Source organism: Falco biarmicus, chromosome 5, assembly GCF_023638135.1.
Source record: "Falco biarmicus isolate bFalBia1 chromosome 5, bFalBia1.pri, whole genome shotgun sequence".
Lineage (NCBI taxonomy): Eukaryota > Metazoa > Chordata > Aves > Falconiformes > Falconidae > Falco > Falco biarmicus.
The window spans coordinates 73,237,975-73,259,746 of NC_079292.1; the positions used below are offsets into that span (position 1 = coordinate 73,237,975).

The 21,772-nt window shown below is 40.0% G+C and overlaps 1 protein-coding gene across 1 annotated transcript; it reads left to right on the top strand.

Annotated features, from left to right (window-relative positions):
* Nucleotides 1–1,255: 1,255 nt before the first annotated feature.
* On the top strand, nucleotides 1,256–21,540 carry PYROXD1 (pyridine nucleotide-disulphide oxidoreductase domain 1). The gene is made up of 12 exons (XM_056340106.1): nucleotides 1,256–1,503; nucleotides 5,809–5,889; nucleotides 8,199–8,318; nucleotides 9,721–9,849; nucleotides 13,281–13,354; nucleotides 14,102–14,262; nucleotides 15,210–15,310; nucleotides 16,588–16,717; nucleotides 17,612–17,724; nucleotides 19,867–19,989; nucleotides 20,286–20,423; nucleotides 20,941–21,540. The coding sequence occupies exons 1-12, from the start codon at nucleotides 1,423–1,425 to the stop codon at nucleotides 21,187–21,189; spliced, it is 1,500 nt and encodes a 499-aa protein (XP_056196081.1). The 5' UTR covers nucleotides 1,256–1,422; the 3' UTR covers nucleotides 21,190–21,540.
* The last annotated feature ends 232 nt before the right edge of the window (nucleotides 21,541–21,772 follow it).

Consider the following 21,772-nt stretch of genomic DNA (forward strand, 5'->3'; position numbering starts at 1 on the left):
TGAGAATTTCTCCAGTCGTTTATCATATACTGCAGAATAAAATCCTTGGAAGGTATTCTTGTACCTGATGACGCAAGTCTATCCAATATCTTGCACCGTTTAGGTCAGGTCATTTACTCAGGTAATTTACAGTGGCATGCGCTGTGTTCAGAGAACAGAATTTAGTTTATGACCAAAATGGCCAGCAATTGTCTGGACTGTAAAATTACCTTCAATGCTGGGAAAAAAGTTACTTCTTAAAAAAAAGACAAAATGAAAGTATTTATAACTAACTGCCATCAGGAAGTAACTGTTTTGGAGGGTGTGATTGATGTCCTGATGGCTACAGGAATGTCTGAACAGGCATCGGCCATAAAATAAAAGTAATTTTCTGTGGTGCATGCAGTTGGTAGTTTTATCCTGTATAGCTCATCCCTTCCTCCAAGAGGATAAAAAGCATTGAAGGTCAGTGTTAGAATGAAAATCGTACTTACTGATATGCTGAAAACTCTAAGGTAAACCAGACTGCAAAAGCTTGGAACTCATTTTAAGCAGCTCATCTCCAGCTATAGGCATGGCTGGCCCGTTTATACGCGTCAGTCTGTCCCCTGACTGTGACACATACACCTCGTACCACACTTGTCCTAGTCTCAAAACCAAAGAAAGAAGCAGCAAAGCCATCGGCTGCGGCGACTGAAAGCGGAGGGGCCGCTGACCGGCGGGGCCGCGCCGCGGGGGCCGCCCGGTGCCTGCACACGGTCCCTGCGCCCGGTGGCACCTTGTGCGGGTGGGGGGGGCCCCGGCGGGGGGCGGGGGATCCCGGGGTGGGGGTGAGGGATCCCGGGGGGGTGTTGGGGGGGCCCGGGGGGTGCGGGGGGCAGCTCGGGAACACCCGCCCCGTGTGCACCGCCACACGCTGCCGCCGTGCTGCTTCTGTTGTATCCAGCATCGGGGGCGGCTGGGGAGAATGCAGTGTCTCGCATTCCCGTGTTTCTTTTTCCTGATATCCCGTTAAGGGATGAAGAAAGACCTGAACCTAATTTTTTTTCTTTGTTTTTTATCATAGCTATTTGCTATCTGCTCTCTCTGGTCCCTTGGCAAAGTCCATCAGAATCCTCCAGCGTTCAGGCCCGCGAAGTCCTCGCTCCACCAAGGAAGAATGTAACTTCCAAATTAAATAAAAATCAGCGGGAAAAAGGTGTGACGGGCGGGCGAGCTGAGGGAGGGGTGGCTCCGCCGCCCCGCCCCGCCCCCGCCCCGCCCCCGCGGGAGGGCGCGCCGCCAGCAGAGGAAGTTTAGGCGCCACCGCCCGCCGTAGCTGGGCCGCTGTCGCCGCCGCCCTCCACGGCCTGGCGGGGAGGCGGCGCTGAGGAGCCGCTCCCGTGGGTAACCGGCGATTATTTTTTTCCTTCGGCGGCGGCGCGCAGGGGAGCAGGCAGGGAAATGGCGGCCTCCGCCGGCGCTGCGCGGAGTCGGTTCGTGGTGGTGGGCGGAGGAATCGCAGGGGTTACCTGTGCGGAGAAGGTAAGGGCCCTCCTCTGCCCGCCTTGCGCATGCGCGGCCCGCGCGGCACACCCCACCCCCCCCCCACCCCCCCCAGCCGGCAGAGAACACCGGGCGCGGGGGCCTGGGGCCGAGCGGGGTGTCATATTGACCCCGCACGCCAGCCTCGGCCCTCCCCCGCAGCCCCGGCGGGAGCTGGGCCGGTAAGGCCGGGTCTCGGCCCTCGGGCCCCTGGAGGAGGCTCCCCAGCCCCGTGGCGTCACCGGCCCTTTAGGGTGCCGGGGGCGGGCGGGCCCGGGCGGGCCCTGTGCAGCTCCGTGTGCGCCTTAACCGCGGCCGGCCGTGGGCGGCGGGAGACCACCGGGCCGGGGGGGGGGCGCTCGGGCGGCGCGGTTCGCTTGGAGGCGTACGTGTTTTATAGGATCGACTTACGAAATTACGTAAAACAGTTCATTAGATTTATTAGTCATTTCATAGATATCTTTATCTATACATTAATTACATAATTACGCGCCCCCCTTGTTTACAAATCATTTGTCCCTCTTTTGAAAAAAAAACCAAACCAACAAAATGAAACAAAACCAGCCCCAGGGAAGCAGTGTTGTAATATAAAAGTATTTGTCGGTCTAGAAATATTTTTGAAGAGGTTAAAATAGTCCTGCAAATAACCTGGTACGAGTTTACGACTGCTTCATAAAAAGGGGAGTAAAACTTTGTAACTTGGGAAAGCTGCCATTCCGTGTGCTGGCCAAGAGGCCAGGAAGTTGAAGGAGTCCTGCGTGCATCATTCCTCGTAGCCATAAAGTTTGTACTGCCGCTCAAGTGAAGGCTGCTGCGATGTCCTGCTTTTTATAAAAGCACTGCTCTGTTTTTCCTGTGTCCATGTTCAGGGCTGTACACCTGTGGACATTGTCCAGTCTCCAGCTTTCCATGAGCTCAAGCTCTAAAAATAAATTTATTTGTTTCTTTTTTTAAAGGTTTTTAGTGCTTTTAAAGTAACAGTAACTGGAGGTAACTTTGTACCTATAGTGTGGAATGAAATGATGTGGGTATTAGTTCAGTGAATATTTTATATACTAAAACTAAAAAGCAGTATAAAGACTGTGTTTCAGATATATCTGTTCTGTGGTGATGAAGTGATACTATTTAATTTCTGACATTGTATAAACTACATGCAGGCTAATTTAAAAAAAAATACTGATACTGTTCTCCATCTTCATGGAATTAGTTTGTTTCTACTAGTTTGGTTTTTTTTTCCTTTTATTCATGGTTAATGCAATATGTGGGCACTGGTACTACAGACCCTTAAATACTATATTAATAGGAGTAATCCCTTAAAAGTTGATTAAACTATTCACATAATTAAGGCTCTTGTGTCATCCCTATGTGCTTGCAAGAATAAGTTTGGGTCATACATTTCATATTCCCAAAGACTTTGTTTTCCTGGAAGTAATTTAGAATTGTATCTAGTTGCTATGATCCTGTTTCACAATACAGTTATTTCCAATTTATAGTGGATGTCTGTAATCTTTAAGATTGCTGTAAAAGGGACTAGCATTTATTGTTTTCTTGATTATTTTTTTTTTCTGCTGTGTTTGTGCCAAAGAGTTAAAGCTTTGGTTTTTTTGTCAGTTCATAGAGAGTACCACTTACCCCCCTGGGCTCTTTCCCTCACCTTTTTTTTCTGTTCCTTGGAAAACCCAATCAGATTGTTACATGATGGCAGAGACTTGCCTCTTTTTGGCTCATCTCTTAGTACTGCAGGAAGCACAGCAGTGAGTATTAGTGGTCTTTTAGTATATGTTTTAATTCACTAAATCCATTAAAAGTGGCACTGTGTTCTAGAAGAATTTCTGTGTTGTACATGTATAGTTGAGCGCATGCTTTAAATGAAAGAGGAATATTGAACACAATTTTTCTCAGCTCTAGTGTTGAGCAAGTACAATTCTGTGGAACATAGTAGCAATAAACAACTTGTCCATCATACTGCATTTTAGGTATGCATTATGTGATGTCTTGTAGTTCAGACTTCTCAGGCAGCTGAGAGCAATCGTTGCATCAGGTCTGTCTCAAGTATTTTCACATATAGTTACTTTTTGAGTATGTTTTGAAATATTCTGACAAAAATGTCTTAAAAGTTTGAGTTGGATTTTTTTTTTATTGCCACAAGATTTTTCATGTCTTACGTAATTTCTGCCTTTCATGCTTATATGGCAGCATTTCTTTCTAGATTGTAATGACTTGCACATTTCTGTATGCATGGATAAACCTAATACTCTATCTGGCAGATTTTTAGTTTTAGTATTTTTAAAAGTAAAGAAATGAAATAACCTTAATACTACTAAATGAAAGTTTCAAACAACCATTAAATCTTAATAAGAGGGCAGAGGTAAGCATTTGAGTATAACTGATGCAAAATACATGATGGCTGTCTTAAAATTACATAGACTCACAGAATGATTTAGGTTGGAGGGGACCTTAAAGATCATCTAGTTCTAGCTCCCCTGTCACGGGCAGGGACGCCTTCCAGTGGATCAGGTTGTTCAGAGCCCTATCCAACCTGACCTTGAATAATTCCAATGATGGGGCATCCACAGTTTCTCTGAGGAACCTGTTTCAGTGTCTCACCATCATCATAGTAAAGAATTTCTTACTTATACCTAATCTAAATCTCTGTTTAAAACCATTACCCCTTCTCTTGACGCTACAGGGCCTGGTAAAATGTCTCTGTCTTTCTTGTAAGCCCAGTTTACGTATTGAAAGACCACAGTACGGTCTCCCTGGAAGCCTTGTCTTTTTCAGGCTGAACAACCTATCTCTTAGCCTGTCCTCATAAGAGAGGTGCTCCAGCCCTCTGACCATTGACCAGCTGTATTCTGGGCCTGCTGTAACAGGTCTATGTCTGTCTTGTGCTGGGTGCCCCAAAGCTGGATGCACTACTCCAGGTGGGGCCCATTGACCTGCTGGCCACTCTTCTTAGGCAGCCCAGATACGATTGACTTCGTGGACTGTAAGCACATGTTGACAATCCTTATCTAATTCTTAACCAACCAATATCTCCAAGTCTTTCTCTGCAGAGCTGCTATCAATACATTCATCCCCCAGTCTGGACTAATACTGTTGATTGCCCCAACCTGGCTGCAGGACTGTGCACTTGACCTTGTTGAACTTCACAAGGTTCATGTGGGCCTATTCCTCAAACCTGTCAGGATCCCTCTGGATGACATCCCTCTAACCAATTGACTGTACTGCTCAGCTTGGTGTCATCTGTGAACTTGCTGAGGGTGCGCTCAATCCCACTATCTGTCATTAATAAAGCTACTGAGCATGATCTCTGTAGTGTTCTGTTGTTTTTCTGAGGCTTATTAGATACAGCTGGGAGCACCTGCTGCAGCACAGTGTGTTACTTAACCTTTCTTCCTATTTTCAGTCAATACAAAGTGTTCAGCTGTGATACGTGTGAAATACGTTAGGGATTCATGCTATAAAGTGTGGATTACATAGCCTTGTTAAATTAATTTGTATTTGCCAACGTGAATCTCCCTTAAACCAACAAGGCTTCACCACATAAACCTTCAGATCACACAGGTCTGAGGTACAGGAATACATGCTAGTCCCTTTATAGCGCAGCTGGTTGTGTATGACATGAAGCATCCTTCTTCGTGGCTTATACAACTGTTCTGTTCATCTACAGAATGTGGTGACAAGGAACCCTGCGTTTTGCCTGTACCTCAGAGACAGATGATTTGTTCTTGACAGAGCTGATTTATTTTCTGTGGCAGAACAATGCATGTTTAGAATAGGAACTTTTCACTTTGGCTTGGGGCTTTTAAAAGTCTTCTATTGCTTAGTAGTACTCTGAAGAGAATAATCCATTTATCAGTTTACTAAATGACATTTAAAATAGCCAATAGGAGTTAGCATTTCCTCTGTTAAAATTAAATCTGTGAACAATTACTCACTACTGTGCAATAAAAATAAGTATGTCCAGTAACTGGGTATCTCCAGAAATCACATGATCATAGGCTGTTCCATAGGCTGCCCTTTAGAATACTGTGAGAATAGGCTTTAGAGTAATCATTTATATCATGGTTGCAGTTCCTGAAGATGTATTTGTGTGTAAATGAATCAGTCTCGGGTCTCCAAATTCTGTTCATTTTAGTTGTTATTCTTTCATAGTCTTGAAGTAGTGTTTATCCAGTAGGGTTCTACAAGACTAAAGTAATGTAATAATACATGCTACCTTTCACCAATAAGTTTATTGTCTTAAAGTCAAAATCTATTGATGACTGTATTCACTCATCGTGATTTCTGTTCCTTTACAAGCTGGCCATGGAATTCCCATCAGAAGATGTTCTTTTAGTGACAGCTTCTCCAGTTATAAAAGCTGTAACAAATTTCAAACAGGTAAGAGAGACTTACTTTTTGTTATGGGAAGACCTCTTCAGAAGTTTGCGTAGGTACAAATAATTTAGAACATAATCCTGAAAATGCATATGACTTTGAACTTATTTTCATGTTAGTGTGGCTGTAATAGTAAGTGCTAGCAGGGCTGAAGAGATATTTTCTAGTGATGCATAATCATTAGTAATTAGTGAATATATTCATGCCATTTGAGCAAAGGTTAAATTGGATGCTTATATGGTTGAAGTATTTTTGAAGTTACTAAAGCTTTATTCCACTGCATTATTAATGGGGGCTCCATTTTAAGCACTGTAATGGTATCTTTGAAATAAATTACTTCAGAAACTTAGTCTGGCTGGCCGTTCTCCTATATAGCACTGTGTTTGAGTTTCAGGCAGAAACAGACTTCTAACAAGTAATAAAAAAGGGATAGTCTTCTGTGAAATTGCCTTCAGCTTTATCTCCAGCAGCTGGTGATTCAATGACCTCTCTCCTGCTGGTTTGAGAAAGAAAATAAAATCTGTACATGAATTCAGATTTCTGGCCTTAGCAGGTTCACTAAGCTAGTTTTGCTGAGGTGCTCAGATCTTGGAAAGCACTGCTTTTTTTCCCCACTCTGAGGGAACTTCAAACTCTACCATAGGGCATGGAAAGAGTTGGAGACTGGATTGCACTGAACTCAGGACACAAAGCTGCCAGCCGGTAAAAAGTTAGGTTTTACCTTGTCAGGGAAAGTTAAGACATGGAGAGCTAGGCTTCCACTTGGCCTTTAGATTCATGACTGCCTTTCTGAAACATGGTATCTAACAGATGAGGCATGTCTCATCATGAGTATGTGATAAGAAAGAAAAGCCACTCTAATTTATCTGACAGTCTGGTTTTAACGTAATTCTTCCTGGTATATGAATGCCTAATTCAAATAACTGGGGCGGCTGTGTGTGTGTGTGTCGAAATAAAGCATAGAGAGATTTGAACAGCAGTTCTTTGCATGTAGTGGCTGTAATTGACTGTCAGCATCTCTTCCTTTTTGCGCTGTGGTTGTTGTCCAGGGCTAATGGGACGCTCAGAACATGGCTGAGAGACCGAGAGCTCTATGTGAGACTGGAAGAATAACACCCAGCTAAAGAATATCTTCTGAGCTTGAGTGCTGACAGTAGGGTCATGAGTATCCAGGAAAAGACATTTACACGTTGCAGAGGTGTAGAGTCTGTAATTCACATTGGCAGAAGTTTCAATATCTGAAGAATAAGGGAAGAGCCAAACACTATCTGAAGGCAGCAGCATTGAAGTTTTGGACACGAGCATCTTAATTTCTCTCTGAATTGCAAACGTTGTGTGGCTTCTGGTTCCTAGTTTTGTTCCAGACTCTTTCGAGTATTCTGTAAAGTAGAAAGCGTGGAGGTTCCCATGCAGGTGCTCCCTTCTGGAAGAACCCCCAGATCGACATAACTTGAATGTTTTCCAAGTCCTGGTTTGTGCCTGCCCCTGCACGCCCACCCCCTGCCCGGAGTCTCTGTAGTATCACATAGTGACTATGGATGAGATGCTGAGTAAATGCTTTGAGGTGATCTTGAATCTGTTTTGCCTGAACACTTGCCTTATATGTCCCGTTCACAAGTTGAACAATGGTAAGCTCTTTTCCTGCCCTAAGGGCCAGCTGGCTACCTGCAACAAAAGGTTTTTGAATCATTAGGGTTTTGCAGAAAATGTCAGTGGTGAGGTTTTGTGTTGTGGGTTTGGGGTTTTTTTAAATAGAATAAAAACATTTATTCCAGAAAAAAGTAAGGTATTTTATTACAAAATGTTATTTATATTACAAAATATTATTTATATTACAAAATACTGTAAGGTATTTTGACCAAAATCTTTTTCCTAAAATGCCAAGGAGAGGAAAATGCTTGTATGGGAGAATATTACTGAGTAATTTCATCAAAGTTACAACAAACAGAAAAACAGGGTCTTAACACTGCATCAAGTAAGTTAAAAAGCAGTGTTAAAAACTGTAATAATATATTCTATTTATGGAATAAAACTTCATAGCAGTTAGAGCAGCCATCAGGGTTCTCCAGTTTCTCTAATTCTCCAGAATTAGAATTCTCTGTGCTACTTTGTAAAGAGTCAAAGAATAGGCATGAAAGGATTCTATATAGAAAAAGGAACTTAGCAGTAACGTGATAACATGTGTTGTGACAATACTGGCTTTATGTTGTGACTTCTTTACTGGAAATGAACATAACACATTTTGTTACAAGCTTTAGAAAAAGGGATGGATAAATGATTCATATTTTTAAATACCTCTCTTCTTCCTACAGGTCTCCAAAACACTTGAAGAATTTGATGTGGAAGAGCAACCAAGTTCTCTATTAGAAAAACGTTATCACAATATCAAAGTTATACAGTCTGGAGTAAAACAGTTGAAAAGTGATGAACATGTAAGCTGGTGTTTTGTCTTTTATATGTTTTTTCAATTTACTTATTTAAGAAATATCTTAAGCAGTTCAACGTTCTGGGTGTGAAATTCCGTTCAAGAACATTCTGGTTATTAAAGTGTTAAGTTACCAAAATCACAAGAAAATACTTCCTAACTTTTAATTTCACTTACGACTTACACTGTTGTTCAAGTAGAAATACATATAAGGGACAAAATTGTAGATCAAAAATTGCTTGTTGATTAAGAGACTGTATCTTTTAGATTTAATTCTTTGACACCTTAGACATACTTTGGTGAATACCTGATTGGAACAGCAGGGAAACCGGTTGATGAAACCAATACTGTATGTCAGTATAGGTGTCTGAAAATTGCTGTAACCCTTGATTGGAGAGATCTCTGATTCTTGAATTACTGCTTGTTGCTACAGAGACCAAAATCTTAAGGACTTTGTGATATGGGGTGGGGGGGGGGTGGGGGGGTGGGGAAGAGTTCTTAAACAACATTTCCATCTTTTCTTCTTTATTTTTAGCAGGAAATACATTGCAAGTATGAGCAATGTACGGCATGTAAAGATCTGTGTTAGTGCCTGTGTCAGCTCAACATTATTTTTCACTTCAACGTTACCAGAAATTCACATTAAGATCCAAAACTGGTTTTGCTTATTTTAAGTTAGAGATATGATTCCAGTTAGATTCTGCTAATATTTTGAATTTAATGATATTCTTGTATCACTTCTATAATGGTGTTTTAGTTTAGGTATGTGTCTGTGGACACAAAGATTTCATGTGTATAGATTTGGAGAATCTTTTGCCCATAACCTTTAAAAACTCTCTTTGTGCAAAACTAGTGTAAACTATTTAGCTTCTAGTTTGGAAAACAAATAAGGTCATAAAATGTTAAATTTTAAGTACTGCTTGTTGCAGAATGATGTAGCTTGTTTAGTGCCTACCCTTTTTCTTTAGCAAAGAACAGAATTTGCCGGTTTTCTAAACTGTATTCTAGCCTGTGCCAGGTTAAGTTATGTACAGGTTTACCGTTGTTGAAATGTTTTGAATGAGATTCTTAATTGCTAACATACACTAGTGCATAATGTTAATGGGGTGGGGTATTTGTCACATAGAAAACCTATTCTAGTACAGCTAGTAAATACAGTGACACCAAGTGGTAATCCTTGTATGTCATCTTTCTTTGAGTGCGCTGTCTGTCATATAATGTCATATGCCTGTAAGTTTGTGGTGAGTGTAATGCAAATAAACGACACAGAGTCAATGAGAGTAGGAAGGCTTGCTCTTTAAGAAGCGAGTTACAGCTTTTAATACCTGCAAAATACTGTGATGCTAAGGAAAAAAATGCTGATGCTCTCTTAGAGGTCTGCAGTTGCTTTTTCTCTTCATTTTTAACAGAGGATTGTCACTGAAGATGGGAAGGAATATATGTATGAAAAACTTTGCCTGTGTGCTGGAGCAAAACCAAAACTAATTTTTGAAGGAAACCCATATGTATTAGGAATCCGGGACACTGACAGCGCACAGGTAAATTTGTTTTGGACTTAAAAGTGTATAATATATTCCTGCTTCTGATGCAAAATACTAAAAATGATTATGGAGTGAAATGGAGAAACAGATGATGTTTGTTATTGTATATCCTTAAATACAAACACTTTCAGTAGCAGAGAAATAGCCTTAAAATACCATTAATTAGTCACTAAATTTGTTAAGTTTATAAATAGCTCATAGACAGTATTTCTGACATGATAATCTAGAATAAACGGTGTTCTACCCTCCATGTGGAAGCCAATCTGAAAATACAAGCAGGAAGTAGGCATCAGTAGAAACTTCCCTGAGAAGGTGTATCTGCTACACTGTATGAAGGGCTGCTTCTTACAGTGAAAAGCTACTGTAGGGCATTTTTTTTTTTTTAATTCTACTGTAGTTTGTCCCCATTGTACAGAAAAGAGTTGTAGTCGAAGTTGTGAAAAAGTTTTCAAATGAAAAATGACTTGGACTAAAACTTCAGCTTGGAAGTAGAAAGAGGTTTCACTGCTATAGGTCTTTAGAATTAGAGGAGACAGGGTGAAAGTTGTTAGAAGGAGAATTTCACACAGATGTGGGTACGGTTAGGCTTGCTTTAATCGCAACTCGGAGTTGGGCCACCACCTCAGTGATGGGCAGAGAACAAAGGGGTGCAGCATGGCTTATATACACTAATCGGATCACTAGTCAAAGTCAGAAGTTCTAGGAGTTTCCTTTGGTCTTACCAGGTCTGGAATCCATCACCCAGTCCTGTCCCAGTTGATTCATCTATTTGGTTCCAGTCTCTGACTTGGTTTCAGGGTCCTCCTCAGATCATGATCTTTTTTCCACCTGCTTTAACTCACACAATCCTGCAAGCACACTTAAATCTTTGAACAAGCAATTCCTACCCATCTATATTAATTTTTCTAAAGACATCTGTGTTTCAGAAAGCACCTGTGTACACAAATTTCTCATCTATTGTTTTCTATTCTCCTGCTGATTAACTTGACTACGTTTTAAAACAGCCTTGGAGTAGGGCTATACAAAGGCCGAGGCCTGGTTATGCCAGTTATCAGCTTCAGCACTTCAGATTTCTTAATTCAAACTACATTTTCTTTAACAAAAGTGAACACTGCTTCTTCATAGCATAAAAACTGGAGTTCATCAAATTAAGTTTGATGCTGAGAATAAAAAAGATGTTACTTTTTCAAGCAAAGTGAAGTGAAACTATGAAATTGTTGTTTGTTTTGGATATTAAACGTTTACCTGAGTTAAAAAAAACCACAAGAGAAATAAAGAGGGAAGAAAAAATACATGTTCCAGGATACTATCGTCATGTGCTTGTTGTCTTCTGATGGTCTTCCCTGTGCGTCCACTGTTGGGCACTGTGGGGAAACAGTAGACTGGACTATCATTTGTCAAAACTGATGTTGAATGAGGCTGAAAATGCTTGTTTCTAAGGTTTTGTTTGCTTTTTATTTTAATGATGATTGGTTGTGTCCGCTAGTCCCCTCTGATACAACTTCAGTGTCTTTCTCTGAAGGGATTAAAGGACTGCAGTTTTCCTGATCTTTTACAGTTCAGGCTCTCTTGACACAGTTAGTCAGGTAAACTGGAAGCACATAAGAACAGATTTTTGTGTAGTTGCAAAAATTGGTCTAATAGTCATGATTCTTGATTTGTTTGAAAGAAAACACTTGAAGTGGTTGTACTATGATCTAAAAAATACTGTCTGGCCTGTGTTTAAATTTATTTTATTTCTCTGTCATAGTTTAACCCAGCAGGCACATAAATACCACACAGATGCTTGTCCATCCCTGCTGTGGGATGGTGGAGAGAACTAGTGGGGAAAAAAACCAAAAATTTGTGGGTTGTGATAAAGACAGTTTATTAGGACAGGAAAGGAAGAGATAATAATCATGACAAATTAAGCCGAAAAAAACTCAGAATGAAGAAAACTGCTAGGAGACTTTTTGTACTTTTAGTAGCAAGGTATTTATTACCTGCGTGGGGGAGGAGGTAGTTCACTCTGAAGCACACGTGCAAAACAGGCTAATTTATACATTTGACATACGTGATTGCAATGTCTCTACATACATTATTCATGCGATTACAAAATCTCATTGCATGTTAGTGATAGGTGGAGCCTGGGCAGAGTTCAGGTGGAGTCTTCTCTTGGCATCAGTTTTGGGAGGGTCGTTCAGGCCTTTCGGCCCTGCTCAGGTGGTTTTCCTCAGGGCTGAACTTTTCGACCTTCTTTCATAAGTGGCTCTGCCAGACTCTTGTACAAAAAATCTTGGCTTGCTACCATTTTCTTCTATTGATATGTCTAACTTTATCAGATGTATGATTTCTAGTACCTGGTATGGCAGTCTCTATCAATGGCTTAGGCTTGGGTACAATGAGCAAGAACAGGGTGATTCAGCACACCATGCTCTGTTTCCTTGGTACAAGAGAGTTGAGCAATTTTGCAAGACAGAATGGGGCATTTACAGAGCTGAGTCTCTTCTCAGGGGTCTTTAGGTTTTTAGGCCTTATTCCTTTTCATAAAAGAAGTAGAGTATACAGAACAAGCGATGCACAATGCAGTTACCACTTGCTGACCGATGCCCAGCCAGTTCCCAAGCAGAAGCTGCTGGCCAGCTTTCCCCATAGCTGATAGTATTGGAATGTCCCTTTGGCCAGTTTGGGTCAGCTGTCCCAGCTGTGACTTCCCCCAGCTTCTTGTGTGCCCCACCAGCTTTCTTGCTGGTAGGGTGGGGTGAGAAACTGAAAAGTCCTTGACTTAATGTAAACACTGCTTAGAACAACTAAAATGTCAGTATGTTATCAACATTACTCTCATCCTAAATCCAAAACACAGCCACTAGCTACTAGGAAGCAAAAGAACTCTATCCCAGCGAAAAGTAGGATGTTCTGTCACCCCTAAGGTGTGATTTGGAGACTTGTTTGTTTCTGAAAGCTTTTGCACAAATAAAATTGGTTCTCAGACTTGCTACAAATTATTTCTTAGATTACCGTTTCCTGATAAGGAGTTTTTAAATTACCAAGTTTCTGTATCTTTGCCTTTTTAATGTTATACAGATTACTGTGAAAGTTATGCAAGTTGTGATATCCCAGTGTTAATAGTCTGTAGGACACAGAACAGTCTCCTAGATTCTATTAAAGGCTCTGTTGAATTGGTTTACATGTTATTATTTTATCTCTCCTGTCTCAATTTGAGACTTGTAAGACGGTAACAGTAACTTCATCCCTTAATGTGGTAGAACTTTACAGGTTTCATTAGCTTCTGTAACAGGTCTTAGCATAAGTAAATGCATATCATTAGTCTGAGAAAATTCAAATAAGATGACTAAGAAAGCAAGAAAATATTGGAGAGGATATAATTGATCAGCGTGAAGGAACATATAATCTAAGTTGTAATTGACAATTTTCCTTTCTTAATGCAGGCTTTTCAGAAGAATTTGGCTCAAGCTGAGAGAATAGTAGTGGTGGGAAATGGTGGGATTGCACTTGAATTAGTGTAAGTAAATGACTAAATCTTGAAGATGCATATGCAAATAAAATAACAATAAAATGTTAAATGTATTGTGCAAGAGTTTGGGAGAAGGTTGACTTACAAAATTGTGGTTCTTGAAGCATTTGATCAAAATAACTTTTTCACAGTGTAGTGGTGCTTACTGTCATGTAAAATTCAGCAGGCTTCAGGAGAAGCTTTGACACAGCTATCAAGAATATACAGTGTTTTTCTGGTTTGGCACCAACTGAGATTTCTGTTAACAATGGTAAGGGCAGTGTTTCAGTTAGAAAACTTGTCTGACTTCTGGAGACAGAAGATGTAACAGGAATAAAGAGGTGGCTTATCTTGCACCCAGCTTAATTTAAGTCAATAGAACTTCTGAAATGTTTGACGTGACCTTTGTCACAGATAGGATACCGAACCGTGTGGTCCTGCAGTCTGCTAGGTTACAGAACCACCTGTATTAGACAATTATATGGTCTTGTGTGGTGTTGTAGGGAGTCACTTTTTCACTTTCAATAGACTGTCCTCTGCATGTCTCCAGCAGTTCATGTTCCAGGTAGTACAAACAAGATATAAATGCCTGTTCCTAGCAGTGGACAGTCTGGCATTGCAGTGGATTTGATAGGTTTAAAAGTCTTAGGTCCCTTATTTCAAGCTTCTGGAATGAAACCAGGCACACTTGTGTTGCTAAGTCAGATTCTTTTCAGAATCTGTCTGCCACTTTATTCATTGTTTAAATGTCCACAGGTATGAAATTGAAGGCTGTGAAGTGATCTGGGCTATCAAAGACAAAGCCATTGGGAACACTTTTTTTGATGCAGGAGCAGCTGAATTTCTCATTCCAAAGCTAACTGCTGAAAAACGAGAGACTCCAATTGAATGTAAAAGAACAAAGTACACAATGGAAGGTATGGTGCTTTGGTCTCCTAACACGGCAGCAGCAGCATTTAATTAATTTAGCAGGCTGTAAATAAGGTTTAGTCTTATTATCAATGGCATTTCCTTCTTCAAAAAAGCAATATAAAATCCCCTCCAGAATTTATGTAGACACACAACAGCATGTAATAGTTACCTGTAAACTGCAAAAATGTGCTTATCTTTATATCTGTGCCAAGTATTCCATCTGCTGAAGAACTTTTTTTTATTTTCTGTAATGTTTTAATGTTTTTTCTGAATTATGTCAGCATTATGTAAAGACCTGTCCCATAATAAGCTACTGGAGGACCAGATAAAACATCACAGACCATGATTACAGGTGCAGTGAAACTGTAGTGTTAATTAAGAACAGTTAATCAGAACTGCATGAACAGATGTGACAGAAACATGTATTTGACCAAAATACTAACAAAAAGAAGAGCATGGTTTTAGACTTCAGGTCGGAAGAATAAATTGTGAGATTGTCAGCCTAAACATCACTAAATGGCACCACCCAGTGTTCTTCACATGTATCGTGTTATGTTAGAATTCGCACTTCCGTGCAGTGGGGAGGGGACAGTGCACATTTGCTGGCAGATGGACATCAGTTCAAATGTTAGCACTGGTGCTAAGCAACCAAGTCTATAGCGCATCTCCAGAAGCCTGGTGCTGTTGGGGTCTGTCTGGCTCTCAAGGGTCCATGCAGACGCCTCACAGTGGCATGGTTGTTGCTGAGATGAGTGAAGTAATGAAAGGCATAAAACTGAATGGTGGCTTGGAGTCTGACTTGTCTGCAGGTTAATGGGTTTGGGGGCGTTACATTTTGTCTTCCCTTTTGGCAACCAGATCGTATTTCTCTTAATTGAGGACCCTCGTTCTGAATTCTGCGGGCAATGTAGTATGCATGCTAAATCTGATGATCTTCATCTCTTTCCTTCAGGAAATGAGGAAAAAGAAAGACCTATAGCAGCAGCTGACAAACTGGGCAGTGCCTTAGGCCCTGATTGGCATGAGGGCTTAGCTCTTAAAGGGACGAAAGAGGTATGGTCAAAATCCTGCTTACACATTTGCTGAAATATTGCTTTAAGTGAGTAAGGGTGACAGAATGTGAAATACCACATTCAGGATTATCAGAAAAATAGAAATCAAACGTGCTTGAGCAGATCCTCCTGTTCCGTCAGAACTGAACAGGAAAATATGTTAACACAAAGGAATTTTCTGCCTCAGGAGAAAGGCGGCTAATCGGATCCACTGGCATGAGTTTAGCAGTTTGCTCTTCAAATTGAAATGTAAATGTGGGTTTGCGTATTTCTGTAGGACTGATGTCAATCCTAGCTTTAACCAGAAGCAGTGGTGCCTCTATTGTCCTGATTTCAGCTGCCATATGTACATTTTCTTATGTGAAAAATAAGACAGTAGGATTTGTACAGAGGTGCAGGGAACATCAGTCCCCTGTCACAGTAGATAATGAAATGCAAAATGAGTAGTGGACTCATGAGCACTGTGAAGAGTTTCATGCTTGAAATTAAATAAAAATCCTCACTTTTCGTAGGTTTTTATCAGGTCTTTATTAATTTCTTAGCTGTTAGCTGTTTGCATCTGTAACACATTTAAAAGAAAGACCTTTCAAAAGGTGATCAGTCATAGATTCTACAGAAATAACAACTAAAGGACACTTAGGGTATTCAGCACATTAGTTGGCGGTGTTTTGGCTGTTGAAGGCTGTGGAAGTATGTTTGTGTAGTGGAGAGTAAAACCTTTCGAGGCCTGAATCCACAAAACAGTTTAGAGAAATGGGCAACCTTCCTAGTTCTGTCTTGAGCTTAGAATAGAAGTGGTTGAAATATGGGTTGATGAAACAGGATATGTTGTCTTTTTCTTTCTACAGCATGTAGAACATACACTTATTATTGTTATCATAATTTAATTCATGATAGGAAAGTAAGGGATTTGAAATCCTGAAAGATAGAAAAGATGAGTTTACTTTTTTCTGGTAAGTTCTGAATTCTCTTCCTGTAAGCTCAGGGCAACTTGAATATGTTTTCTGGCATGCCTGGAAAAGCTAAATTGTAATGAAATTTCAAGGAACATCAGATACCTGCTGAAAAAGCACATGAATTGCCATTTGCTATGGTTAGATCTGTACTAAAAAAGGAAAAAGTGTGGGAACTAAGCTAATGCGTCATGCTTTAGGACAGGATACATGGTTCTGGTTTTTTTCCAGTTTAGTAACGTCAATTTACGTGAAGGTATACTTGGTATTAAACATGTTGTTATTTCTAATCATTATGTGTACAATTTTGTCAATCTTTCTTTAGTTTTCTCATAAAGTACATATTGAAGTACTATGTGAAGTGAAGAAAATACACTTACAGGAAGAATTTATACGACTGCAACAGACATCTTTCACTTTTCCTAAAGAGGAGAAGAACATAGAACCAGACGAGGGTAGGTGTCAGTGCTGATGAGAAATAATGTGTTGAAGATAAAAGCAGTGCTGGAGCATGTTTGATCTTGTTTGCTGTTCTAGAGCAAATACAGATTTGGAAAATAAATCCTTTATTTCTGTAAATTAAATGGAGCTTGAGTAACAAATAGTAGTTGAGCATTTGATTTATGGGCTACAATTACATTAAAAAATGTTATGGGTCAGACCCTTTTTCCACAAAGTCACCTAAATCCTTTATGCAGAATACCCCTTGCTTGTGATGGTCCAATAAAAACATATATTAACAGTGGTGTTAAAACAGAAGAAAAAAAAAATAGTGTCAAAATGAAGTAATCTTTCAAAGAAAGTAGAAGAAAATATTACTTGTCATGAATAATTCTATTAATAAATTCATCTCAAAGAAAATTAATATTTAAAATAATATCTTAATAGCCAGTTACTCCCAGTATAAAATTCTAGGAAGTCAATTCTCTGATGTTCTTTTTGCTTTGAGGCCTTTCTTGTGCAGCTGTAAATTTGTATGTAAAAGAGTATTTTGAAGTTGTGTACTTAAGAGAACATCCCATGGGTCTGAAGAAGTGGCAGGACATAGTATTTTCCCCCAACAAATGAGGGCTTTGATTTAGAAAAAGTTCAGAAAATGTTAATAGTAGGACTTGAAGCTAAGCTCCAAAATCTCATTTTTTTTTTTCTAGTCCTGAGTGAAGGTAAGAAATGTTATAGGTCACCTCTGATAATTTTTTGTTTGTTTTTGATTTTTATTTTTCCCTACCTAATCCATTCGATATCTCAAAAGATTATATTTTTTTCTTCTTAATTCATGGCTTAAGACATAATTAATAAGGTAATTTCTGTTGGTTACTTTCTCAGGGCAAAATTTTCCCCTTTTTTAGTGCTATGGCCTGTATATGTGGAATTAACTAATGGAAAAATTTATGGTTGCAATTTCATTGTCAGTGCAACTGGAGTTGTGCCAAATGTTAAACCATTTCTTGATGGCAATAATGTAAGTATACTGATTTCTTTTGAAGTTTAAGTTGTTTTTTAAGGTGAAATAAGCTTTTTCAGCTGGTTTATGCTTGTATTCTGACAGGAAGTATTGATTGCTAAAGGTTTTGAATGTTGTACAGTGTTTCAAAATACGGCGGGTATATATTGTGTTGGTATATAATATCCAACATAATAAAAAATAATTTGACTTGGCTTATTATGTTGCTACTCATATGTACAGTATATATATACAATTTACACTGTAAAGATTAAGCCTATACAAAGAGAGAAAAACATTTGTATGATTAGTTCACGCGGCAAAAATCTTATTTTACAAATGTTAAAGTTTTCTCCTGGGAAGGCAGCAGTCATTTCCAGTATTCTTGATCTGGGAAACTGAGCTGTGAAGGTGCTCATATTCACTGAGGGAAGTCACACTTTGGATCTGCATCCAAACGTGGATGATGATTAGAGTTCATAGCTGCCATGTGGATTTTTAGGCCTTGAGATGGTTTTGTCTCAGTGTTAGGTGTCTTGTTTAACACTGCCTGGCAGCTCAGCCCCATGCAGCAGCTTGCTTACGCTTACAGTAGAATGGGGGAGGAGGGTTGGAAGAGTTTAAAGTGGCAAAACTCATGATTTGAGATAATTTAGGCAAATTTAGGCAAAGCAAAAGCTGTGCACACAAGCAAAGCAAAATAAGGAATTCATTCGCTGTTTCCCATCGGCAGGGAGATGTTCAGCCATTTCCAGAAAAGCAGGGCTTACAGGCATGACAGTTACTTGGGAAGGCAAGCGGTGTAATATGAACGTCTCCCTTTCCTCCTCCTTCCCCCAAGCTTTTTTTGCTGGGCACAACATTGTATGCCTTGGGGTATCCCTTTAGTCAGTGGGGGTCAGCTGCCCAAGCTGGGTCCTCTCCCAGCTTCTTGTGCACAGCAGCCTCTTGCTGGCAGGGCAGCATGAGAAACAGGAAAGTTCCTGAGTCTGTGTGAGCACTGCTGAACAACGACTAAACCAGCCATGCGTTATCAACACTGTTTTCAGCACTAATCCAAAACATAGCCTCATAGTAGCTCCTGTGAAGACGGTTAACTCTACCCCAGGCAAAATCAGTACATTAGGGTATTTGGTGTTTTGTGGTACCCTCCTAATTAGGAAGTAGAACACGATCCTCTGAATAAAGCAGAAGAAAATTATGGAAGCACACATTGGATGTTTAGCCATGAAATACCCAAGGCCTCCATTAGAAAGTTTGATTAGGTATTTAGGTATTTGCAGTGGTATTTTTTGGCCTTGGCAAAAATACAAAATGAGACTAGGTGTCCCTGTAACACATGTAGTGTCATTGGAATTTGGCAAGCTGTGTTACGTCCCTGCCTAGGTATCAGTAATAATGTTTCACAAGCCTATGCTGTGTTCTAGAAATAATGCTTAATGCTTTGTATCTTACCATGGAGGCCTTGCCAGTCTGGACAGTCTCATGTTAAATGATTTTTTTCAGTATGTAATGGTGTTTAAGCTTTTTTTAATACAGAGTTTGAGATATTTTGAAGGCTATGTGAATGTTATTTGTAAAATGCAATACTGCTATGTTCTTAAACTTGGTGAGAAAGGAATGCAGAGGTTGTTAGGAAGTTCTGCTTTTGTAGGCTACGTTTGTATTTGCTTATTTGAAAGGTTATAGGTTTGAAAAGATTGAGGAAAAACTCTGCAAGAGCAGGATTGCATTATAGTATGGAGAAGTAATACTTGGTATCTAGACAGTTGTGAAAAACACTTCATTATGGTACTCTTCAGGGGATCTGTTTTCTTCCCTTGAAGATGGGGGTCTTGAGACTGAGGTTTGAACAATGTGTTTCTCTGGTTGTCAGTCTTTCCTAATTGAGTCAGATTAGATGGGAGAATGAATAGCCGCAAATTGTTCACAGTGAATGACCTTTTCTCTGTTGCTACATGGCATCCAGAAGAGCATCCTGCTGGGTTCCTGTCCTATTTGTTCATATGATTTTTAGGTCTTCAGATGTTTTGATAAGCAGAATAGTGAACTTATTTGTTACTCCTAAAAAAATTTAAGTGAGATGACTGCTTAACATGGGGAAGTTGAATTACTTCCAGTTACTATTTTTCTTATTGCTGATCTGTGCAAATACTTTAGTTTGCTGTAGGTGAAGATGGAGGTCTTAAAGTAGATAAGCACATGCACACATCCCTGCCCGATATATATGCAGCTGGAGATATCTGCACAGCTTCGTGGGAACCTAGTCCAGTGTGGCATCAGGTAAATCATATCTTAAGATTGTGCACTTAGCAGCCATCTAATCTACAAAGGAAATTGCACGCTATTACACAGATGGGAGAAAAGAAAGTTCAATTGAAGCAGAAACCAGTGAATTCGAGTAGATAGTCCTGGGTGTGTTGATGACAGATAATTTTATCTGCGTGGCTGAAAGCCAAGCTGTTCAGCCTTTCTTGTATAATGAAAATACATAGTATGCATTGATGAGAACAGTGAGTGCCGGTCATTGCACAGTGACATGTATTTGTGTTTTTAAATCCTTGTAATATTTTTTTCAGATGAGACTGTGGACTCAAGCTAGGCAGATGGGATGGTATGCAGCAAAATGCATGGCAGCAGATGTTTTAGGGGAATCTGTTGATATGGATTTCAGCTTTGAACTATTTGCTCATGTTACAAAATTTTTCAATTACAAGGTAAAGCAAATACAGTCTTAATATTCTTTAAACCACTGAGGAACCCATACTGCTTGTTTATATTCACTTGCTAACTCTGAGCAGGTAGTTCAGTTTTTCTCTATATAATAATTAATCTTAGTTTAGATTTTTCTCTATTCACGGTAACTTTGAATCCTGAAACTGAGAAGCGCAAAGATCTTTACAGTTATATTACAAATTGTAATTGGGGAGTGACAACCGATCTACTTTGCATCTTCATACATATTCCGTTTCATTAAGTTTCTGTTCATGGATAAGTTTGACACAGTTCAGCACGGTAACTGGTGTTCATTATTGGGGATTGTGGATGGTATTTTCAGGGTGAAGATTTTTATTTCTGATGTGGGTTTCCAAGCCAGCGAAATGGGGGAGGTTCCCTAGGGACAAGTATTTCCCAGTTTACATCAGTCTCCTGAAGCTTAGAACTGTTACCAGCAGAAATGCTAAAAGCCACTGCAATGTTCTTATGAGTACTGCTTCTTTTTCCTTCTGTTAGGTGGTGGTTTTGGGAAAATACAATGCTCAAGGCTTGGGTGTAGACCATGAACTGATGCTGAGATGTACCAAGGGACAAGAGTATGTTAAAGTAGTGATGCAGAATGGCCGAATGATGGGAGCTGTGCTGATTGGTGAAACGGACTTGGAAGAAACCTTTGAAAACTTGATTTTAAATCAAATGGATCTTTCAGCCTATGGTGAAGATCTCCTGAATCCAGATATCGATATAGAAGATTATTTTGATTGAACAAAACCCCATTTCCATTTTGTATGAAGTTTGGACACAGAGTAATATGTCTTACAAACTGTTTCTTCAGGATTACCAGAAATGAGGGATAAGTGCGATTCCTTATTAAGATTTTGTGTTCATCTTGTCAAAATACTGACCGGCACATTAAATTAATCTGTGCAGAAATGCAACAACAAAAGCCAACTGGATTAGTGTTGGCAAGGAAGTTTTGTCTAGACTAATTCACATACGAGAACACGGCTATGACAGTTAAAAAGTGAGTCACTGTGCTGTTGAGATAGCACTGCATTCGCTTGAATGCGAGGTAGCCTTCACTTTTAAAACATAAATAAAATGTGTTAAATCCTGTGCCTGACTCGTAGCTCCCTTCTTCCCCAAACCGTGCGTAAATTGCCTGCTATAGTTACCAGAGCCTGGTTTCCCTTGGCTGACTGCTGTGCAGGTTCCTCCTCTCAGCCTGTGAGCCACCCTTGTGAGCTGGGATGTCTCGATGGGATGGTGGTGCCTTCCCTGCCTAAAGCTACCTCCAGGCTTGGGCGGTGTGAGCATTGGCAAAGGTGGGAAAGCTCCTGCTTCCTAA